At 42.8% G+C, this 20,000-nt stretch overlaps 2 protein-coding genes across 13 annotated transcripts in view; one reads left to right on the forward strand and one right to left on the reverse strand.

The window, feature by feature from the left end:
- The first annotated feature begins 2,069 nt into the window (after positions 1-2,069).
- Positions 2,070-11,789, forward strand: LOC123957012 (microtubule-associated protein 1B-like). Of its 3 annotated transcripts, none has more exons than XM_046029602.1 (5): positions 2,071-2,237; positions 3,409-5,716; positions 7,031-10,088; positions 10,189-10,903; positions 11,296-11,789. In XM_046029602.1, the coding sequence occupies exons 1-5, from the start codon at positions 2,163-2,165 to the stop codon at positions 11,392-11,394; spliced, it is 6,255 nt and encodes a 2,084-aa protein (XP_045885558.1). In that variant the 5' UTR covers positions 2,071-2,162; the 3' UTR covers positions 11,395-11,789. The 3 variants fall into 3 exon arrangements, with proteins under 3 accessions (XP_045885556.1, XP_045885558.1, XP_045885557.1); XM_046029601.1 differs by having other exon boundaries at positions 3,409-4,899; positions 5,563-10,088; XM_046029600.1 differs by having other exon boundaries at positions 2,070-2,237; positions 3,409-10,088.
- Positions 11,790-12,800: 1,011 nt separating this feature from the next.
- LOC123957015 (R3H domain-containing protein 2) overlaps positions 12,801-20,000 on the reverse strand; it is a 74,336-nt gene continuing 67,136 nt past the window's right edge. For all 10 annotated transcript variants that reach the window (XM_046029615.1, XM_046029612.1, XM_046029605.1 and 7 more), the window contains 5 exons: positions 18,880-19,049; positions 18,564-18,708; positions 15,560-15,654; positions 14,984-15,068; positions 12,801-14,378 (listed from right to left, as the gene is read on the reverse strand). In XM_046029615.1, the coding sequence (XP_045885571.1) occupies positions 13,975-14,378; positions 14,984-15,068; positions 15,560-15,654; positions 18,564-18,708; positions 18,880-19,049 (899 nt within the window). In that variant the 3' untranslated portion in view covers positions 12,801-13,974. The remainder of the gene's footprint in view (positions 14,379-14,983; positions 15,069-15,559; positions 15,655-18,563; positions 18,709-18,879; positions 19,050-20,000) is intronic.

Below are 20,000 nucleotides of genomic sequence, written 5' to 3' on the forward strand. Positions count from 1 at the left end.
CCGAGGGGCCCCCCCCCCCCCCCCCCAGTTTCTCTGCATGTTAGAATAAATGTTAAGGAAACGAACAAGAAAATAATTAGTAAGATGTTAAAAAGTGATTACGGGAGGGTAGATCATTATTCTGGATGTACATTTATGCAAAAGCTGTCAACTGACCGTGAAACTTGTATTCCACTTCAAGCCCTTACACACTTTGTGCCGTCAGGAGCGAAACTCTGGAGCTTGAATCTTCTTGGGACACTTTCTGGCTTTTTCTGCGAGCTCTGTTGTCCAGTCCTTTGCATGTTCAACTTAGTAAATGAGACTCCAACAGGTGGGAGATTGGGATGAGAAATGCCTGCATGCCAACCCAGCCCAGCCCTCAGTTTGGTGTGTGTGTGTGTGTGTGTGTGTGTGTGTATGTGTGTGTGTGTACATGTGACTGTTTGGGACAGCTGAGAACTTTAAATGCTGAGAAGCTCTCCCAGCTGAAGGGTTAAAAAAACCTAGAGTGCCCAGCTTCTGCTTCCTCACTCAGCAAAGTTAAGATTATTATCACACACACAAACAATTTGTGGACTTTGTCAGTTGTTTGTTTTGGGATTTTAAATATATCATCACCAGAAGATGAACATTACATTCAGTGAAGCACTGTGAATAAAATGTTTAGTTAAATTAACCTGTTTAAATCACAAAATGTCCATTTTCACACAGAACGTATCACACAAACTTTTATACGCAAGAGCCTCTTCCATGAATGTAAGTTGAGCTGCGTTCCAGTAACAACTCAAAAGTTCACACTTAACTGGTTTAAACATAATCCACAATCTGTGGAGCAATGGAAACAAAGGTTAAAAGAGGCAAACTGACTGGAGTACATATTACAGCTAGATTGCAAATAAGATGGATACTTGGATCCTTATAATAATGTACTTAATGTACATACCGTATATTTTAATGTATCATAGGTCTGGATACAAAATAGGTGGGTTTAAAATGCAAATGGGTTACAAATGAAAGGAAAAACAAACATGAAGTGTCTTAGTATGGACAGTCAAAGACATCACTAAAAAGATGAAGATGAAAGTTTATATTATATCATCTGGTCTCATGGAGATGGCAGTGGAGCGCATTGCCATAAATATTGGCCCAAAATATTATGTAGGTGTTAAACTGGGTTTGATATGTGATGACTGTAAAGGCCATATAATTTTATTTACATCACTTTAAAATTCACCAAACAATTCAGTGAGCCCTGGTGCACAGAAACATCTGCATTTGATATGTTTCTCCACTCCTTTATTCAGGTTTTAATTTGTCCCCCACCTGTATGTTTAAGGCTACTCTTGGCATGGCTTGATTCTTGTTAGGGAACTGAAAATACTATATGCACATATTTAAGTGTATGTGAGATTGTGATTCTGGGCTCCTTATGGCCACTGGCTGTGGGTTTTTTTTAATGTGCTTTGTGTTTATACAGCACAAGTGTGTATGTAAGAATGTGGAGAAGACAGCAGAGTGTTAAATTATTTGTGAGACTTGAGTCAAGCTTTAAAATCTGTTCTTTCAATAAAACCATTTAAGAAAAGGGTGTGCCCCCTTGGCCTAGATGTGTACTATGTAACTGAAAACTTCTCTGGTCTGATTCCAGCCAAGCATCTTTATTGCATGTCATTCCTGTTGCTCTGTCCCCATGTTTTCTGACTAAAAACAGGGATTAATGGTACATTATACAGCCCAAGGCATTTTAACCAAGTCTCACTTCTTAAAAACAAGGAACTGTAAGCAGACATGAGGTCTTTCTAAGTGTTTACTCATGTAGTTATCTACAATTTTGACTCATCCTGAGAAGCATCCATAGTCACTATATAAAATGTGTCTTCAGGAGTTATACTGTAATGTTTGATGATATATGTGTGTTGTATGTGTTATAAACTTGCTTATGTTTTTTTTTTATTTACGTTTATGCGTGTGTGTGTGTGTGTGTGTGTGTGTGTGTGTGTGTGTGTGCGTGTTAGAACGGAACAGAACCACCAGATTCTGAACACTGTCAGTCATCACTTTGTTTCATCACTCAGAATGCAGTCAGAGAATCTTCACAGAAAATCCTCATTTCTGTCCTGGACTTTGAACTGAGAACATTTCAGCCACACAGACAATTTATCACTTTAACTCAAGAAAGTATGGTCAATATATGGAAAGAAATGAAAGACGTAGAGAGGAAGAAAGAAAGTCTGAAGATGTCTCAACATAAAAAGGTATTGATTTACAAATTAAATCAAGTATCAAGGGTATTTTCCAGGTTACATTACATTTCTACTCCAGTTCACTCCAACTACATTTTAAAGGGGAATTTGTACTTTTTACTGCACTATTTTACAGCTTTAGTTACTTTTAAGATTGAGAGTTTACATACAAAACAAATTACCAGTATGATGCATTTTGTTTTTAGAATAAACCAAACAACTCTATGTGTAGAAGTTAAAATGTAAATATCCAACAGCTTACAACTTTAGTGCATCCCTAATAATGATCTAATAATATAATAAAGGAACATTGGCAAGGGCCACTCTGTGACTTATTAGTTTTATATATTTATTAATATTTTAATATGCCGCAGTAGTGTGTTTTGGTTAATGGAAATCTAAAAATGGAACCATATGGTAAAGTCTGACACTATGCATGCAAGGGATAGGAGATACTGTACTGAACGGACTCTGCTTTAACAGTTGCAACAGTTATACTGACTTTGCAAACATACTTTTCTGTTAATTAGCAGTGAATTTGCTATAAACGATGACTGCACGTGTCACAAAATAATTTTATAATAATGATAATAACTTTGATCTATCTTCTTCATCAGCGAATGAAGATGGCTCACTATGGGACTTCAGTCACGTGATAACACGTGTTATAAATCATAAAAAAAAAAAGACTTCACAGTAGTTTAGAGATGAGTTGTTTAAAACAGAGAAAATGGAGTGTAGTAAAGTCAGTTGGTGTTCATTTGTGAGTGTAGGACAGCTGGTGTTGACAGCTGTATTTTTATTAATTAAAACTGTGTAGTGTATCTGTTCAACAGACTGGAGTGAAGTTAAATTATCTTTTGCTTCTCTAAAAATTAAATAAAGTATTATATTGATGAGATCATATCAATTGGGAAAAGCAGAAGAAAGAAATTAAGCAAAAAGTGAACAAATGAGAGAGATGTAATTTTTAACAGCTTGCGTAACATTTTATGTGTAGGAGATGGATGAATAGAAATTGATCTGGGAAATTGACTACAAACAATAAAATTAACAATTGTGCAGTGATATGTAGTTATCACAATGTTATACAATGCTCCACTTGTGCATTGTGATAGCAACAGGAGAACAATTAGAAGCTCAATCTTAACATTTTACCACTGTATGTTTTTTTCCCCAATAGAATGAAAATACCAGACAACGCCCTCTGGATCCAGTTAAAATGGAGAATGAGGCAGAAAGTGTCAAAGATAAAGAGACAGGGTCAACATCAAGACTCTCTAACATCAGGGAAAGCGATGAGACGGATTCCTCTGCTTCCTCAGCCACATCAGTAACCTCCGAGATTGCTAGCATGTTCGTCGAGGAGATACTGGACCAGGCCATGGGAAATATTAATGAGCTAATGCAATCTATATCCAGGTGGGAAGCCGAGGAACAACCAAAGTCAGAGGCTGATGACAAATCCTCAGCGGCTTGTTGTTCTCGGCAGTTGCAAAGATTTTTTAGCCTCCGGAGAGTATTTGCCGAGCACCAAGGACAGACACAGGAAGTCACCCAGGAAGACATGGTTTCCAAGATGTTTTCAACACCAGGAACTGTGGCAGAGGCTGTTACACCAAAAGGTGTCATGGAGATAATCAAGAAGGACAAACTGGTCACAGCTGTAGACTCTTCTCAGGATGATGAAGATGTCTGTAAGTCCTCTCCAGCTGTCAGTACACAGACGTCTAGTGATTCTGAAAGAACAGATGAGAAATCTTCTGACAGACATGGCAGCAAGATGTATAAGAAGATCAAGTCTGTATTGAGGCGCAGCTTCCGATGGAGACAAAAGAAAAAGGACCACCTCGAAGAAAAACAAGATTTGGATGAGGCTAGTGGGTCAGACAGCAGTGACAAGGAAGCTGGCTCTCCATGTCCTGAAGAGACATCTCCAACTGATTCAATGCGCTCCGGTGAGGACCTCAGGGATGCAACAAAAGCAGACCTAAGTTCTGCCCCCCTGGAACGGTTGGGTGTGGATGAAGAGGATGTCATGCCAGAAAAGAAACCATCAAAACCCTCCTCAAAACTATCTACCACCAGCTCATCACCACCAGCAGAGCATCGCAAGGAGAGGTCTCCAGTCACAGAGAAAGACCTGTACAGAGACTCCACCCCAGGAACTGTGGCAGATAAGGATGTCACACCCAAGGGTGTCATGGAGTCATTCATTGAGGACAACCTGGTCACAGAAATGGATGCAAAATCTAAAGACATTCATTTGGTAAGACCAGGAACTCCATTTCTTAGAGAGATGTCCTTCATCAAGATGGATTCACCTTCTCAGGAGGATGACAAAGATGTCTGTAAGTCCTCTCCGACTGTCAGTACACAGGGGCCTTGTGATTCTGACAGGACAGAAGAGAAATCTGCTGACAGACATGGCAGCAAGATGTATAAGAAGATCAAGTCCATATGGAAGCACAGCTTCAGATGGAGACAAAAGAAAACGGACCACCTCGAAGAACAAGATTCAGATGAGGCTGGTGGTTCAGACAGTTCAGACAGCAGTGACATGAAACCTGGATCTCCACGTCCTGAAGAGAAATCTCCCACTGGCTCAATGTGTTCCAGTGAGGACATCAGGGATGCAACAAAATCAGACCTCTACTCAGTTACTCTGGAACGGGTGGATGAGGAGGATGAGAATGTTGCTCCAGAAGAGAAACCATCAAAACTCTCTTCAAAACCATCCATCACCAGCTCATCACCATCATCAGAGCATCACACAGAGAGGTCTTTGGTCACAGAGAAAGACCTGTACAGGGACTCCACCCCAGGAACTGTGGCAGATAAGGATGTCACACCCAAGGGTCTCACGCAGTCATTTATTGAGGACAACCTGGTCACAGAAATGGATGCAAAATCTAAAGACATTCATTTGACAAGACCAGGATCTCCATTTCTTAGAGAGATGTCCTTCACTAAGATGGATTCACCTTCTCAGGAGGATGACAAAGATGTCTGTAAGTCCTCTCCACCTGTCAGTACACAAGGGTCTTGTGATTCTGAAAGGACAGAGGAGAAATCTGCTGACAGACATGGCAGCAAGATGTATAAGAAGATCAAGTCCATATGGAAGCACAGCTTCAGATCGAGACAAAAGAAAATGGACCACCTCGAAACAGACCCAGATTTGGATGAGACTGGTGGGTCAGACAGTAGTGACTTGAAATCTGGCTCTCCACGTCCTGAAGAGAAATCTCCCACTGGCTCAATGTGTTCCAGTGAGGACATCAGGGATGCAACAAAATCAGACCAACGCTCAGTTCCTCTGGAAGAGGTGGATAAGGTGGATGAGGATGTCGCTCCAGAAGAGAAGCCATCAAAACTCTCTTCAAAACCATCCATCACCAGCTCATCACCACCAGCAGAGCATCACACAGAGAAGTCTTCAGTCACAGACAAGGACCTGTACAGAGACTCCACCCCAGGAACTGTGGCAGATAAGGATGTCACACCCAAGGGTCTCACGCAGTCATTTATTGAGGACAACCTGGTCACAGAAATGGATGCAAAATCTAAAGACATTCATTTGGTAACACCAGGATCTCCAATTCTTAGAGAGATGTCCTTCACCAAGATGGATTCACCTTCTCAGGAGGATGACAAAGATGTCTGTAAGTCCTCTCCGACTGTCAGTACACAGGGGCCTTGTGATTCTGAAAGGACAGAGGAGAAATCTGCTGACAGACATGGCAGCAAGATGTATAAGAAGATCAAGTCCATATGGAAGCACAGCTTCAGATCGAGACAAAAGAAAACGGACCACCTTGAAGAACAAGATTCAGATGAGGCTGGTGGTTCAGACAGTTCAGACAGCAGTGACAGGAAACCTGGCTCTCCACGTCCTGAAGAGAAATCTCCCACTGGCTCAGTGTGTTCCAGTGAGGACATCAGGGATGCAACAAAAGCAGACCTCTACTCAGTTCCTCTGGAAATGGTGGATGTGGAGGATGAGGATGTCGCTCCAGAAGAGAAACCATCAAAACCCTCCTCAAAACCATCCACCACCAGCTCATCACCACCATCAGAGCATCACACAGAGTGGTCTTCAGTCACAGAGAAAGACCTGTACAGGGACTCAACCCCAGAAACTGTGGCAGATAAGGATGTGATACCCGAGGGTGTCACACAGTCATTTATTGAGGACAACCTGGTCACAGAAATGGATGCAAAATCTAAAGACATTCATTTGGCAAGACTAGGATCTCCATTTCGTAGAGAGATGTCCTTCACTAAGATGGATTCACCTTCTCAGGAGGAAGACAAAGATGGCTGTAAGTCCTCTCCGACTGTCAGTACACAGGGGCCTTGTGATTCTGACAGGACAGAGGAGAAATCTTCTGACAGACATGGCAGCAAGATGTATAAGAAGATCAAGTCCATATGGAAGCACAGCTTCAGATGGAGACAAAAGAAAATGAACCATCTCGAAACAGACCCAGATTTGGATGAGACTGGTGGGTCAGACAGTAATGACTTGAAATCTGGCTCTCCACGTCCTGAAGAGAAATCTCCCACTGGCTCAGTGTGTTCCAGTGAGGACATCAGGGATGCAACAAAAGCAGACCTCTACTCAGTTCCTCTGGAAATGGTGGATGTGGAGGATGAGGATGTCGCTCCAGAAGAGAAACCATCAAAACTCTCTTCAAAACCATCCATCACCAGCTCATCACCACCAGCAGAGCATCACACAGAGAAGTCTTCAGTCACAGACAAGGACCTGTACAGAGACTCCACCCCAGGAACTGTGGCAGATAAGGAAGTCACACATGAGGGTGTCACGAAGTCATTTATTGAGGACAACCTGGTCACAGAAATGGATGCAAAATCTAAAGACATTCATTTGGTAACACCAGGATCTCCATTTCTTAGAGAGATGTCCTTCATCAAGATGGATTCACCTTCTCAGGAGGATGACAAAGATGTCTGTAAGTCCTCTCCGACTGTCAGTACACAAGGGCCTTGTGATTCTGACAGGACAGAAGAGAAATCTGCTGACAGACATGGCAGCAAGATGTATAAGAAGATCAAGTCCATATGGAAGCACAGCTTCAGATGGAGACAAAAGAAAATGAACCACCTCGAAACAGACCCAGATTTGGATGAGACTGGTGGGTCAGACAGTAATGACTTGAAATCTGGCTCTCCACGTCCTGAAGAGAAATCTCCCACTGGCTCAATGTGTTCCAGTGAGGACATCAGGGATGCAACAAAATCAGACCAACGCTCAGTTCCTCTGGAAGAGGTGGATAAGGTGGATGAGGATGTCGCTCCAGAAGAGAAGCCATCAAAACTCTCTTCAAAACCATCCATCACCAGCTCATCACCACCAGCAGAGCATCACACAGAGAAGTCTTCAGTCACAGACAAGGACCTGTACAGAGACTCCACCCCAGGAACTGTGGCAGATAAGGAAGTCACACATGAGGGTGTCACGAAGTCATTTATTGAGGACAACCTGGTCACAGAAATGGATGCAAAATCTAAAGACATTCATTTGGTAAGACCAGGATCTCCATTTCTTAGGGAGATGTCCTTCATCAAGATGGATTCACCTTCTCAGGATGATGACAAAGACGTCTGTAAGTCCTCTCCGACTGTCAGTACACAGGGGCCTTGTGATTCTGACAGGACAGAAGAGAAATCTGCTGACAGACATGGCAGCAAGATGTATAAGAAGATCATGTCCATATGGAAGCACAGCTTCAGATGGAGACAAAAGAAAACGGACCACCTCGAAGAACAAGATTCAGTTGAGGCTGGTGGGTCAGACAGTTCAGACAGCAGTGACAGGAAACCTGGCTCTCCACGTCCTGAAGAGAAATCTCCCACTGGCTCAATGTGTTCCAGTGAGGACATCAGGGATGCAACAAAAGCAGACCTCTACTCAGTTCCTCTGGAACTGGTGGATGTGGAGGATGAGGATGTCGCTCCGGAAGAGAAACCATCAAAACCCTCCTCAAAACCATCCACCACCAGCTCATCACCACCATCAGAGCATCACACAGAGTGGTCTTCAGTCACAGAGAAAGACCTGTACAGGGACTCAACCCCAGGAACTGTGGCAGATAAGGATGTGACACCCGAGGGTGTCACGCAGTCATTCATTGAGGACAACCTGGTCACAGAAATGGATGCAAAATCTAAAGACATTCATTTGGCAAGACCAGGATCTCCATTTCTTAGAGAGATGTCCTTCACTAAGATGGATTCACCTTCTCAGGAGAAAGAGAAAGATGTCTGTAAGTCCTCTCCGACTGTCAGTACACAGGGGCCTTGTGATTCTGACAGGACAGAAGAGAAATCTGCTGACAGACATGGCAGCAAGATGTATAAGAAGATCATGTCCATATGGAAGCACAGCTTCAGATGGAGACAAAAGAAAACGGACCACCTCGAAGAACAAGATTCAGTTGAGGCTGGTGGGTCAGACAGTTCAGACAGCAGTGACAGGAAACCTGGCTCTCCACGTCCTGAAGAGAAATCTCCCACTGGCTCAATGTGTTCCAGTGAGGACATCAGGGATGCAACAAAAGCAGACCTCTACTCAGTTCCTCTGGAACTGGTGGATGTGGAGGATGAGGATGTCGCTCCGGAAGAGAAACCATCAAAACCCTCCTCAAAACCATCCACCACCAGCTCATCACCACCATCAGAGCATCACACAGAGTGGTCTTCAGTCACAGAGAAAGACCTGTACAGGGACTCAACCCCAGGAACTGTGGCAGATAAGGATGTGACACCCGAGGGTGTCACGCAGTCATTCATTGAGGACAACCTGGTCACAGAAATGGATGCAAAATCTAAAGACATTCATTTGGCAAGACCAGGATCTCCATTTCTTAGAGAGATGTCCTTCACTAAGATGGATTCACCTTCTCAGGAGAAAGAGAAAGATGTCTGTAAGTCCTCTCCGACTGTCAGTACACAGGGGCCTTGTGATTCTGACAGGACAGAAGAGAAATCTGCTGACAGACATGGCAGCAAGATGTATAAGAAGATCAAGTCCATATGGAAGCACAGCTTCAGATCGAGACAAAAGAAAATGGACCACCTCGAAACAGACCCAGATTTGGATGAGGCTGGTGGTTCAGACAACAGTGACTTGAAATCTGGCTCTCCACGTCCTGAAGAGAAATCTCCCACTGGCTCAATGTATTCCAGTGAGGATATCAGGGATGCAACAAAATCAGACCTACGCTCAGGTCCTCTGGAAGGGGTGGATGTGGAAGATGACGATGTCACTCCAGAAGAGAAACCATCAAAACCCTCCTCAAAACCATCCACCACCAGCTCATCACCACCAGCAGAGCATCACACAGAGAGGTCTTCAGTCACAGAGAAAGACATTAACAGGGACTCAACCCCAGGAACTGTGGCAAATAAGGATGTCACACCCAAGGGTTTCATGGAGTCAATCAATGACAACAACCTGGTCACAGAAATGGATGCAACATCTAAAGACACTCACTTGACAAAACCAGGATCTCGATTTCCTGATGACACGTCTCCCACTGCCTTAATGTGCTGTAGGGAGGACATAAGGGATACGACAAAAGCAGACCTAAGCTCTGTCCCTCTGGAACTTGTGGATGTTGAGGATGAGGACATCACACAAGTAGATCATGGCGAAGAAAGGTCTTCAGACACAAAACCATCCACCACCAGCTCAGAAACAGAGAAAGACCTGTACAAAGACTATTTTAAAGGTTCTCAAGGGGACAGCAGCGCAGCAGCAGAAGCTCAGCTCACTGGCCTGAAAAACACCTTGTACACCATAATCAAGGGATTCTTTGACAATTTTACTGAAAGGTAGGTCATCTAACTTTCTCACTGAAACTCAGTTGAATAATATTGTGACGTGAAAATTTTTGTTTTTGTGTTTTAACTTCGTTTCAACTTCGTTTTTAAGGCAGCGGAGCGAAATGAGCAACGGTGTTTATAACATGGACGTGAAGAAGAAACTGGTTGACTTTGGTACAGAGGTTATCAGGCTCATAATAGAGGCGATCACCAATATGCTATCAAAACCCATTGATGAATTTCCTCCTCCATACAATATGACTAAGAGAGGTTCTGCCTTTTCCCCTGTATGTGGGACAGAGACTGTTGGTCAGAACTTGCCCTTACAGCATTTCTGGGAGAATGTGACAGGACAGGATAACATCCAGCAGAGTTTGAAAGGTTCCTTTGGCGAGGCTTTCACGTTGGCCATTGTGAAATCGATCACAGATGAAGTCAACCCTGTTTTGTCAGAGACGATACAAGCCTCACTGGCTGGAGGAACTTCCAATGTCCATGCTGCTACCTGCTGCCAGTTCTCAACTTGTGGAGCATGCAAGGAGATGTTGGCAGGAGTTACCCAGGTAATGAATTCTTTCCTCACAGGTCTAGGTACTGCAAGTAAGAAGACAATTCAGACTGAAAGGACACAGAAACACTCTGGTCATGAGACTAAAGATGACAGAGTGGCCAGTGCACATCACAAAAAAGTTCACATGAAGAAATCGCCATGTTGGAGCTTTGGGCGGAAATGGCGGAAGAATAAGGTCCAGCCAGAGGCTCATCTGGAGGAGGAAGTCACAGATTACCGAGATAGCCCACTGCTGTTCGAAATGCAGAACAAGGTGAGAAGCTCTTCTTGTTGCAGGCCAGTGACTCTGCATGTGATGGGAACCGTCAGTGATGTTGGGACAAACTGCTTCTGACACTGATGTCAATGAGATCCAGGCTGAGAAAAGCAACACATCTTTTTACTGATAAAATTGATTACTCTTACTTAATGAAAGTAGTGTATGAGGAACTTTTGCTTGCAATAGAAGGTTTTCTCATTGTAGTACTAAATTTAGTCTTTGATTGTTTTGTTTTACTTAAGAATTTGAGTGCATTCACCAGTGATTGTGACATGAAACATCTTCAGAGCCAAACACATTCAGTTGGCCTCAACATTGCTTGGTTGGCAAATTCATTTTTTTAGCTTTGTACTTACCTTGTTGTTTTGTTTAAATTATCTTAAAAGGACAAGAAGGCGTTATCTCAAGATCAGGCTGTCCAGGCCAAAAGGCCTTCTTTGCTAAAGAGATTCCAGCTGTTCTATGCTCCTTCAATGAAGATGTGACAAACGAGTGACACCCTTCCACCCTACTTAACCAACCCCAAACCCTACTCTATTGCCTCTCGCTATTCCCCTTCCCTCCCTTTTTGCTCCACTCTGACCTCTCCTAACAAGCAGCACAGTGGTTTACACTGTTGCCACACATGTTCTCACTGTGTTTGCATGGGTTTTCTCTGGGTGCTCCGGTTTTCCCCAACAATCAAAAACATGTATATTAATTCTCCTTCATTAGATTTTCCAACTCTCCTAACCTTCCCTCTAGTACCCAACCCCCCCCCTTCCCTCCATTCCCTTTTCCCCATCCCCATCCCCTTACCTTCTTTCTTCTACCCAATCATTTCCACCCTTGACTCCCCTCTCACTACTCCTCTTTTTCTTAATAAAATGTCTATAAATTAGTCTAATGTTATTTGTCTGGTTTGTAGTAAATTATCTGCTTGTTCTGGTGGTATGTTGGAAAGAATAGAAAAATAAGTTTAGATAATTTAACCTAAAAGCACATTAACACAATTGTGTTCAGCTCCAACCATCAGTTTTATCAGATTTCAGACAAAAGGCTAAAAATACAGTATCCCTATTTAAAATCAAAATTATTTTTTTCTCTGGGGAGCATGAATGTGTTAGTACAGTCATATTATCGTCATATATTAAAGAAAAACCTGAATTAATGAAGGGAAACAAAGAGTGTAGATGCTCCCTTACAGGGCACAAGGAGCAACATTATTTTGAGTACAAAAATGTGAATTTTAGGCTATGGCCTTTGCAATGACCCAATTGAACACCTATGGAAGATTTTAGACTGAAATGTCAGAGATGTTTCTCCAACATCATCATCAAACCCAAATGAACGAATATCTTATACCAGGGATTTTCAAAGCCTGAGACTGCGGGCCTCCCTTCAGACAACACTTGGGAAATGGCACCCCCCGACCACATCTTTAGTTAAGATGGTAAGTTTTGTTCAATTCCTGGATGCTTATGGGATCATGATTATATTATTTGATCCCGCAAAAAATGTCTGTCCTAAGGCATTTATTAGTTTCTGACTGATGGGGGGGAAAACAGTTCTTAAAAACTACTGTATCTCTGAACTTTCACACATGTAGGTTATTCTATCTGATCTCCTTTTGATAGCTAATGCAATAAGTAATGTATATTGTTTCACTTCCATTCACTGAGCCTCCCCTGAAACTGTTTGGAGACCCCTAGGGAGGTCTCACACTTTGAAAACCCCTGTCTTATACCAATGAGTGCTGAAGCTGTTGCAGCGAGTAGCCCAACACCTTACAGTACTAAGGCAAGTTTTTTTTTGCCACCTGTATATATGCAAAGTGGATTATAGCTCTGCGTAGCTCATACTTCAGAGTCAGCCTCAGTAAAGTCAAACAATGAACCACATGACACAGGTGTTTTGATAGATTTTTTCTCGACTTTTATATTTTTAAAAACAAACAAAAAATAACAGATTAAATAAAATTTACAGTAGACATATGCAATCATTGTGCACTTTAACTACTTCTTCTGATACGTTCTGCACAGCTGTCAACGAAAAACGCAAACACAACGGGGCGTCGGGGTGGAGCGGGGGGATGTGGGACAGTTGTGGGAGAGAGGAGAGGACCGAAGAAGTGAGGTAGAGGGCAGCAAGGAGGAAACAAATGTGGGGAAGAGGAGAGGGGGATGAAGAGGGAAGGAGTAAAGATAAAGGAAGGCCTAAACTTTTTCACTCAGGGGGAAAGAAAGAAAAATCACTGAATATATAGATTTCTTTTATTCCTTACATCACTTATATAAATATATTGAATCCCAAAAAACAAAAGAAAAAAAGTGTTTGAGAAAAAAACAGCGCAATACAGAAACCCACAACAGCAGTAAGGCAAACAGAAAGCAAGAGAGGAGAGAGCAGTGAGTGTATTTGAAAGGGACAGAGGAAGATAGGATGCAGTATGAGACATGGCAAGAAAAGAGGGGGGAGCAGTGGGTGAAAGCAGAGAGAGTGCGCAACTGTGTGATGAAAATTTCTAAATATGTGAGATTAAGAGATGACTGGGTGATGGAGAGTTGAGGAAGGAGAGAAAACGTTGGCAGAAAAAGGAGGGAGGTTTGGAGAGCGGAGGGAGGAGGAGGAAGAGGAGGAAAAGGTTTGACTGAGGTCGACTGTCCAGTGTGTTGTAATGTGCTACGTGACCCTGTTGCCTGCATTTGTGTCTGTTTGTGTCTCCTGGTATTTGTGTATGTGTGGCATTGCATGTGTTTTTTGTATAATGGCAGCACACATTCCTCGGCAACAGTGAAACACATGCTCGCGTGTCTTGTGTGCTCTTCTGCTATATAAATACAAAACAAAAACAATGAATAAAAACAAACAACAAAATCATATTTGCAACCGAACGCCAGCCACCTCATGATTCACACCTTCTTCCCTTTTATACATTTGACACATCATTTAACTCAAGGTTTGTTTTGTTTTTAAATTGTACACTAAGAGCAGTTCCCCCTCAGCCCTCCTTCCTTTTCCACCACTCCACCAAGAGTCTTTCTTTCTGTCTCTTTGACTTTGTTTCCCCCCATTCTCTTTTCCTTTCACTGAGAACTGGCTCTCTCCAGCACACGCAGGTCATAGTTCTTTTTGGCGGCCCTCAGTTTGAAGAGGTTGGCCCCGCTGTTGTTAAGTCTGAAGGAAGCACTCTGGGCAGCCATGGTGCTGGGGAACACCGCCACTACTGTGTAGAGGTGAGCTGGGTCGTTGCTGTCGCCCTTTGCTCCCCCTGCTCCCATGATGGCCCCGGACGCCGCAGTGACTCCTGGCCCAGGAGGCCCTGCACCTGGACAGGAGCCACAGCCTCCTGCTCCTCCTCGCCCTCCCTGGGGTTCCTTCAGCCACTGGATCTTGGCACCACACATCGACAGCTGGTTGAAGAGCTTTTCAGCCTCTGGACGCGATATCCCCTCTGGCAGGTCCGTTACCTCGAGTACTCGACTCACCACTGGACAAAGGAGAAACCAAGAGAGTCAGAGAGAGACATAAGATGCTAGCAGGCTTGATTGCTCAAGCTGTGTCTTTAGAGACTGAAGCACGTGTTCCAGAGACATGCTGTGTGTTTTCTCGTCTGTTTCAGCCAAAAACTTTTTGCAGTGTGCAGTGCTCTGGAGAATTATGGTTTGCCAGCAGGATACTCCAAAGGAAATCCAATTTGGTGCACTTGAATGCAGTGGTGCAAGCGTGTCAGTTTACTCTCAGCAACTAAAAGTTTATTTAATGGCGCCCACACCAGATGGAGGAGACTGTGAGGAAAACTCTGCAATATAGGATGATGAAGACTGACTAAACTGATATAACCGAGACACTGCTGCCCTCTAGTATCTACTTTGTACACATACCTGAACAACACACTTTGCCATCCTTGTGATGCCATTGTGCTCAGAAGAGAATGAATTACCAATTATCTTGGAATTCTTGACAAGGATTAAATATTAGGTAGAGTTCTTTGAAAATACTAGACCACATGGGAGTGTGGAAAACAATACCTGCAGAAAAATGTTATGACAACACAGTGGATGGTAGTCTGTGATGACGAATCTCTTAACTTACCAACATCAGTGGTGCCAAGATCTGTTGATGCAGATTTGAGTGTTTGTTTCTTCCCTCGTGTCCCGTGTTTCATTACTCCTTGTCCCTGAACACATAGCAACACAGATATTTTGAAGCTTGTTATTAAAATGCAGTTCCACAAAATGACACTAGATGGGGGTAGAAGCAATCAGAGGGAGCCTTAAAGTTAGTCTTGGGTAACCAGAAACACAAACATTTGCAACATAGGGTGCACTAGTGGGCGCAAGAGAGGTGTTAAAGCCTGCAGCAGGGAGAGAATGATGGTCAGGTCAAAGTGTAATATGGCTGCCATTTAAAATGTATGCAACTTCATTAACTCTTGGTTACACACCATGCTACAAAGAAAGAGTTCAAACAGTCTCCACACAGCCCACATATTATGAATGTGACTTTAAGTTGGGACTGATCTCCAACTTCACAAAACATCTTCATTCGTAGAACCAAGAAATTCTGCAGGGACTACTAACAAATGCACAAACGCTTGTTACGGTTGTGATATTTTTATTTAAACATGTAGAAGGGTGTTTTTGAGTAGAAAAGACTGCTAGTACTGACCTGATGAGAGCTGTAGGAGGACTGGCCATGCATGAGGGGAGGAGGGCACAGGCTGTACTGGAGGGGCTGCCCCAACAGAGAGTAGCGTCCGTCACCTAAAGAACATAAATCACAAGTTAAAATGAAAAAGATGTCCTGCAAACACTTAATTTTAGAGTACCATTGCCATAGGTGAACCTTAATCACCACACTTTCTTTTTCTTTATCAAACCAGATCTCACTGAGATTAAAATCTCTTTTTCAAGAGGGACCTGGTCAAGAGGGCAGGATAAAGAGAGTTATAGCAATGAATACACTAACATACCGCAGTCAAAAAGGTGATGGAAGAGTTAACGAAGATTTTGCAATTTTATTTTATCCCAAACCATTAGAAATTGGTCAACTGATTTAATGTAGCTCACTACTTTTACTATTACAGTATTTTTTCATTTTGGTGTTTTGAAGACTATTCAGAAAAGACCTTTGTCTTGGTGATACAACATGGATCACAGACTGACGTAAGACTGTATTTTTGTGTGTAATCGTGCATTCCAAATAGCAGGTCTATTTGTCAGTGAAGGTGTTGTGGCTCAGTGTGCACATATCGGTCAAAGGACAGGGACGAGGTTAAAGCCATGTCTGGGTACAGGAGGTTTGACCGGGCCAGTCATGTAAACCTGCTGACATGAGGTGAAATGATTACGCCTATTGGCTCAGGGACAAAAGCTACCTGACAAGGTTTAGAGGGTCGCTGTGGAAATGGGAGAAAGATTTCGAGCAGGGGTTCAAGCACACAGCTGTAACAGCAGTTCGTGTTTATTTGTCGGTCAACTAAAAGAAGAATTAATTTTTTAAACAGCCTGGTTATTTTTATAGTTTGGACCATCATTTCTAATGGTTACGATAACACATTTGCAGAGATTTAGGGATGTGGTGACATGGCTAAGACGATCACACAGGTTGTATACAAACCTCCAATTTATCCATATTATCTAAACTTATTTAGTGGTAAAACCAAAAGCGGACACAACTGAAATGTTGGTTACAATCACAAGTAAAAGCAGACCTACTGTAATTGGTTGCGCACACATACTAATCTAATTGCTGTTTACAACAGATAGACTATTAATAACTGAATGTGTGCTTTTGAGTTCTCATCCAACATACAGTTGGTATGGTAAAGCTATCTATCTGATTTTCTGACTGCTTCTGTTCCAGATCGTTGAGAAATAAGCACAAGCTAGAGGAATGATAGTCAAAACCATAAAGGCAGACACCCAGCGACCTTGTACGCAGGATAAGCGGTTGACGATGGATGGATAAATCAATCAAAATTTATTTATAGAGCACTTTAACAGCAATCACGAAGTTGCACAAAGTGTCATTCTCAAAGGTCAAAAGCCATATGGAAGAGATGGATTTTAAGACAAGTTTTAAAATCAGACAGTGACGAAGCCTGTCTAATGGTAAGAGGAAGGGCATTCCACAATTTCGGTGCTGCCACTGCAAAAGCACGGTCCCCTTTAAGTTTGTGACAAGTTTTAGGCACTCTCAGGAGAAGTTTGTCAACTGACCTGAGCAAACAGGTGGGTGTATAAGGATGAAGCAGCTCAGATAAACAAGGTCTAACAGGGGGCAAGGCCATTCAAGGATTTAAAAGTCAGTAAAAGAAGTTTAAAATCGATCCTAAATTGAATGGGTAGCCAATGGAGTGAGCGTAGAACTGGGGAGATGTCTTCATATTTACGTGTTCCCGTTAGAAGACGAGCTGCAGCGTTTTGCACCATCTGGAGACGGGCGAGAGACGATCCATTCATCCCAACAAAAAGTGCATTGCAGTAATCTCGTCTAGTAGTCACAAAGGCTTGTATAATGGTCTCAAAATTATGCTTAGAAAGAATCGGTTTCAGCTTAGCCAGCTGTCTTAATTGAAAGAAAATAGATTTAACCACTAACCCAAAGTGTTTATCCAGTTTCATATCGGCATCAATTTTGACTCCTACGTCAGTGACGGTTGGCTTGACATATTGAGCTAGGGGGCCTAGATCGAGGTGAGGAGGGGAATGACTCCCAGGGGTGCCGTTAAAAACCATCACCTCCGTTTTGTTTTCATTAAAACTTGAGAGCCATCCGAGCCTTTATGTCCTCTAGACATGCAAACAATGGTCTGAGAGTGTCATCCTTACTCAAAAGGTACATAGATCTGGCTGTCATCTGCATAACAATGGAAAGAGATGCCATGTTTCCTAAGTATTGAGCCACGTGGGAGGAGATAAAGGGAAAAGAGAAGAGGGCCTAGAATTGAGCCTTGCAGGTGCGCCGTGGTAGACACAGTCACCACAGTTGACACTGAATGTCCTACCTTTCAAGTAGGATTGAAACCATTTTAGGGCTATGCCTATAATTCCCACCCATCGCTCTAAACAAGACACCAGAATATCATGGTCCACAGTGTCAAAGGCAGCTGTTAAATCCAGAAGCACAAGGACCACACAGTCACCAGCATCTGTTGCTAAAAATATATCGTTAAAAACTTTTACGAGAGCAGTTTCGGTGCTGTGCATAGTTTTAAAACCAGATTGGAAGGTTTCAAGAATGTTGTGCTCATCCAGCACAGCTGTTAACAGGTTGTAAACTACCTTTTCAAGGAGTTTCGATAAAAAAGGGAGGTTCAAATTTAGTAAAAGAAAAAGGGGCAGTGCAGTCAGCAGAGAATAACAGATCATAAGTTGAGGGTGTGATATGAGATCTGATAGAGGCAGACACGTGTTGTAAAAGTCAGGGCTAATGTGCAATGAATGAGCAACATACACAAATGTGAAGTGTATTCAAGTGTGTGAGCTCATATCCATACAGTTGTATATCTGTGACATCTGACTGCATATGTACCATTTTCACTGTCACTGGTTTTTTGTAATTTCTGTAAACGTGTTTATTGCAGGTTATTTAATCAAATACTGTCGTGTCTGTGTGTAAGATATCTGTTTATGTATTTCAACCGTCCCCCCTTGATGTTCGTTTGTACCTTGAGCTGGTCCTCCTGGTCGGGGAAACTGAGAAAGAAGCGGTAATGGTCCCAGGCCTGGACAGACGCTGTTGACGCTGCCGGAGGGAGACGGGGTGGGAGACTGAGTGGGCGAGGCCATGGGACTCGTAAGCTGGGTACTGGCCTGGACACGAGCAGAACAAATTAATAAATAAAATAGTGTGACACATGAGTACTATGCTCCTGATCATGTGATAACACCATCAGCCCTACATCCCTGGATGTGCGATTCATGACATCCTTCACATTTACAAATAACTTCACTCACTGATTGAGAAGAGCTTCATGTGTGTACCTGAGGAGTGTTGTCAGGTTTGTAGAGCTCTCCCGGCTTGCTGGGCCTCTGCTCTATGCTGTAGTACTTGCATGGGTTCCACTGGACCAGAGGAGGGTTCTGGGAAGGCTGTGGTCCATTGGGGACGCTGAGCTGCATGACCATCACCCCAGGCCCAGGCGGCGGCACTCCTGAGAGAGCATACAGAGGCAGGCACACATGTAGATAAACAGGCGATGTAGGACATTTATTAGTGACTTTGGACACTGACACTGTCTAGTGAAGTCCTGAAACCTTTCCTTTTCATTTGTGGTCAAAGACAAAATATTTATTTTTCATTACATGAAGTATGATAGATGTTACTTTTAGGAATAATTAACAAGATTTTGATACAAATAGTTTTTTGGAGAAGTACTCTTTTTACTTGGACATTTCTCTGAGGCTCATGTGTGACATGTGTAAAAGTGGTTGGTTTCATCAAGAACCAAGTGTTGTGAAGTGTTTTCCCCCTTCCTGATTTCTTAAGTGTTTTGCATCTTTGTCACACTGAAATGTTTCAGATCATCAAGCAACTTTTATTATTAGACAAATATAACCGGAGTAAATACAAAATCCAGTTTTTAAAAGAAGATTTTATTACCTGGCCCTATGTGAAAAAGAAATTGCTCCCTAAACCTAATAACTGGTTGTGCCACTCTTAGCGGCAACAACTGCCATCAAGAGTTTGCGATAACTGGCAATGAGTCTTTCACATTGCTGTGGAGGAATTTTGGCCCACTCTACTTTGCAAAATAGTTTTAATTCAGCCACTCTAGAGGGTTTTCGAGGATGACCGGCCTGTTTAAGGTCATGCCACAGCATCTCTATCGGATGTAAGTCTTCCAAAACCTTCATTTTGTGTTTTTCATTCAGAGGTGGGCTTGCTGTTGTGTTTCAGATAATTGTCCTGCTGCTTACTCAAGTGCACTTGAACTTGATGTCATGAACTGATGGCCGGTGAATCTCCTTTAGGACTTTCTGGTTGAGAACAAAATTCATGGTTCCATCAATTACGGCAAGTCGTCCAGGTCATGAAGTAGTCCCAGACCATGACACTACCACCATGTATGACTGTTGGAATGATGTTATTTTCATTAAATGCT

Source organism: Micropterus dolomieu, linkage group LG18 (assembly GCF_021292245.1).
Source record: "Micropterus dolomieu isolate WLL.071019.BEF.003 ecotype Adirondacks linkage group LG18, ASM2129224v1, whole genome shotgun sequence".
In the NCBI taxonomy this organism is placed as follows: domain Eukaryota; kingdom Metazoa; phylum Chordata; class Actinopteri; order Centrarchiformes; family Centrarchidae; genus Micropterus; species Micropterus dolomieu.

Bases quoted from the DNA above. Each gene is read 5' to 3' on its own strand.
- LOC123957012 (XM_046029600.1), top strand. From the start codon at position 2,163: ATGGTCAATATATGGAAAGAAATGAAAGACGTAGAGAGGAAGAAAGAA. The intron at 2,238-3,408 runs GTATTGATTTAC...TTTCCCCAATAG, and splicing joins AGATGTCTCAACATAAAAAG to AATGAAAATACCAGACAACG. The intron at 10,089-10,188 runs GTAGGTCATCTA...TTCGTTTTTAAG, and splicing joins TTTGACAATTTTACTGAAAG to GCAGCGGAGCGAAATGAGCA.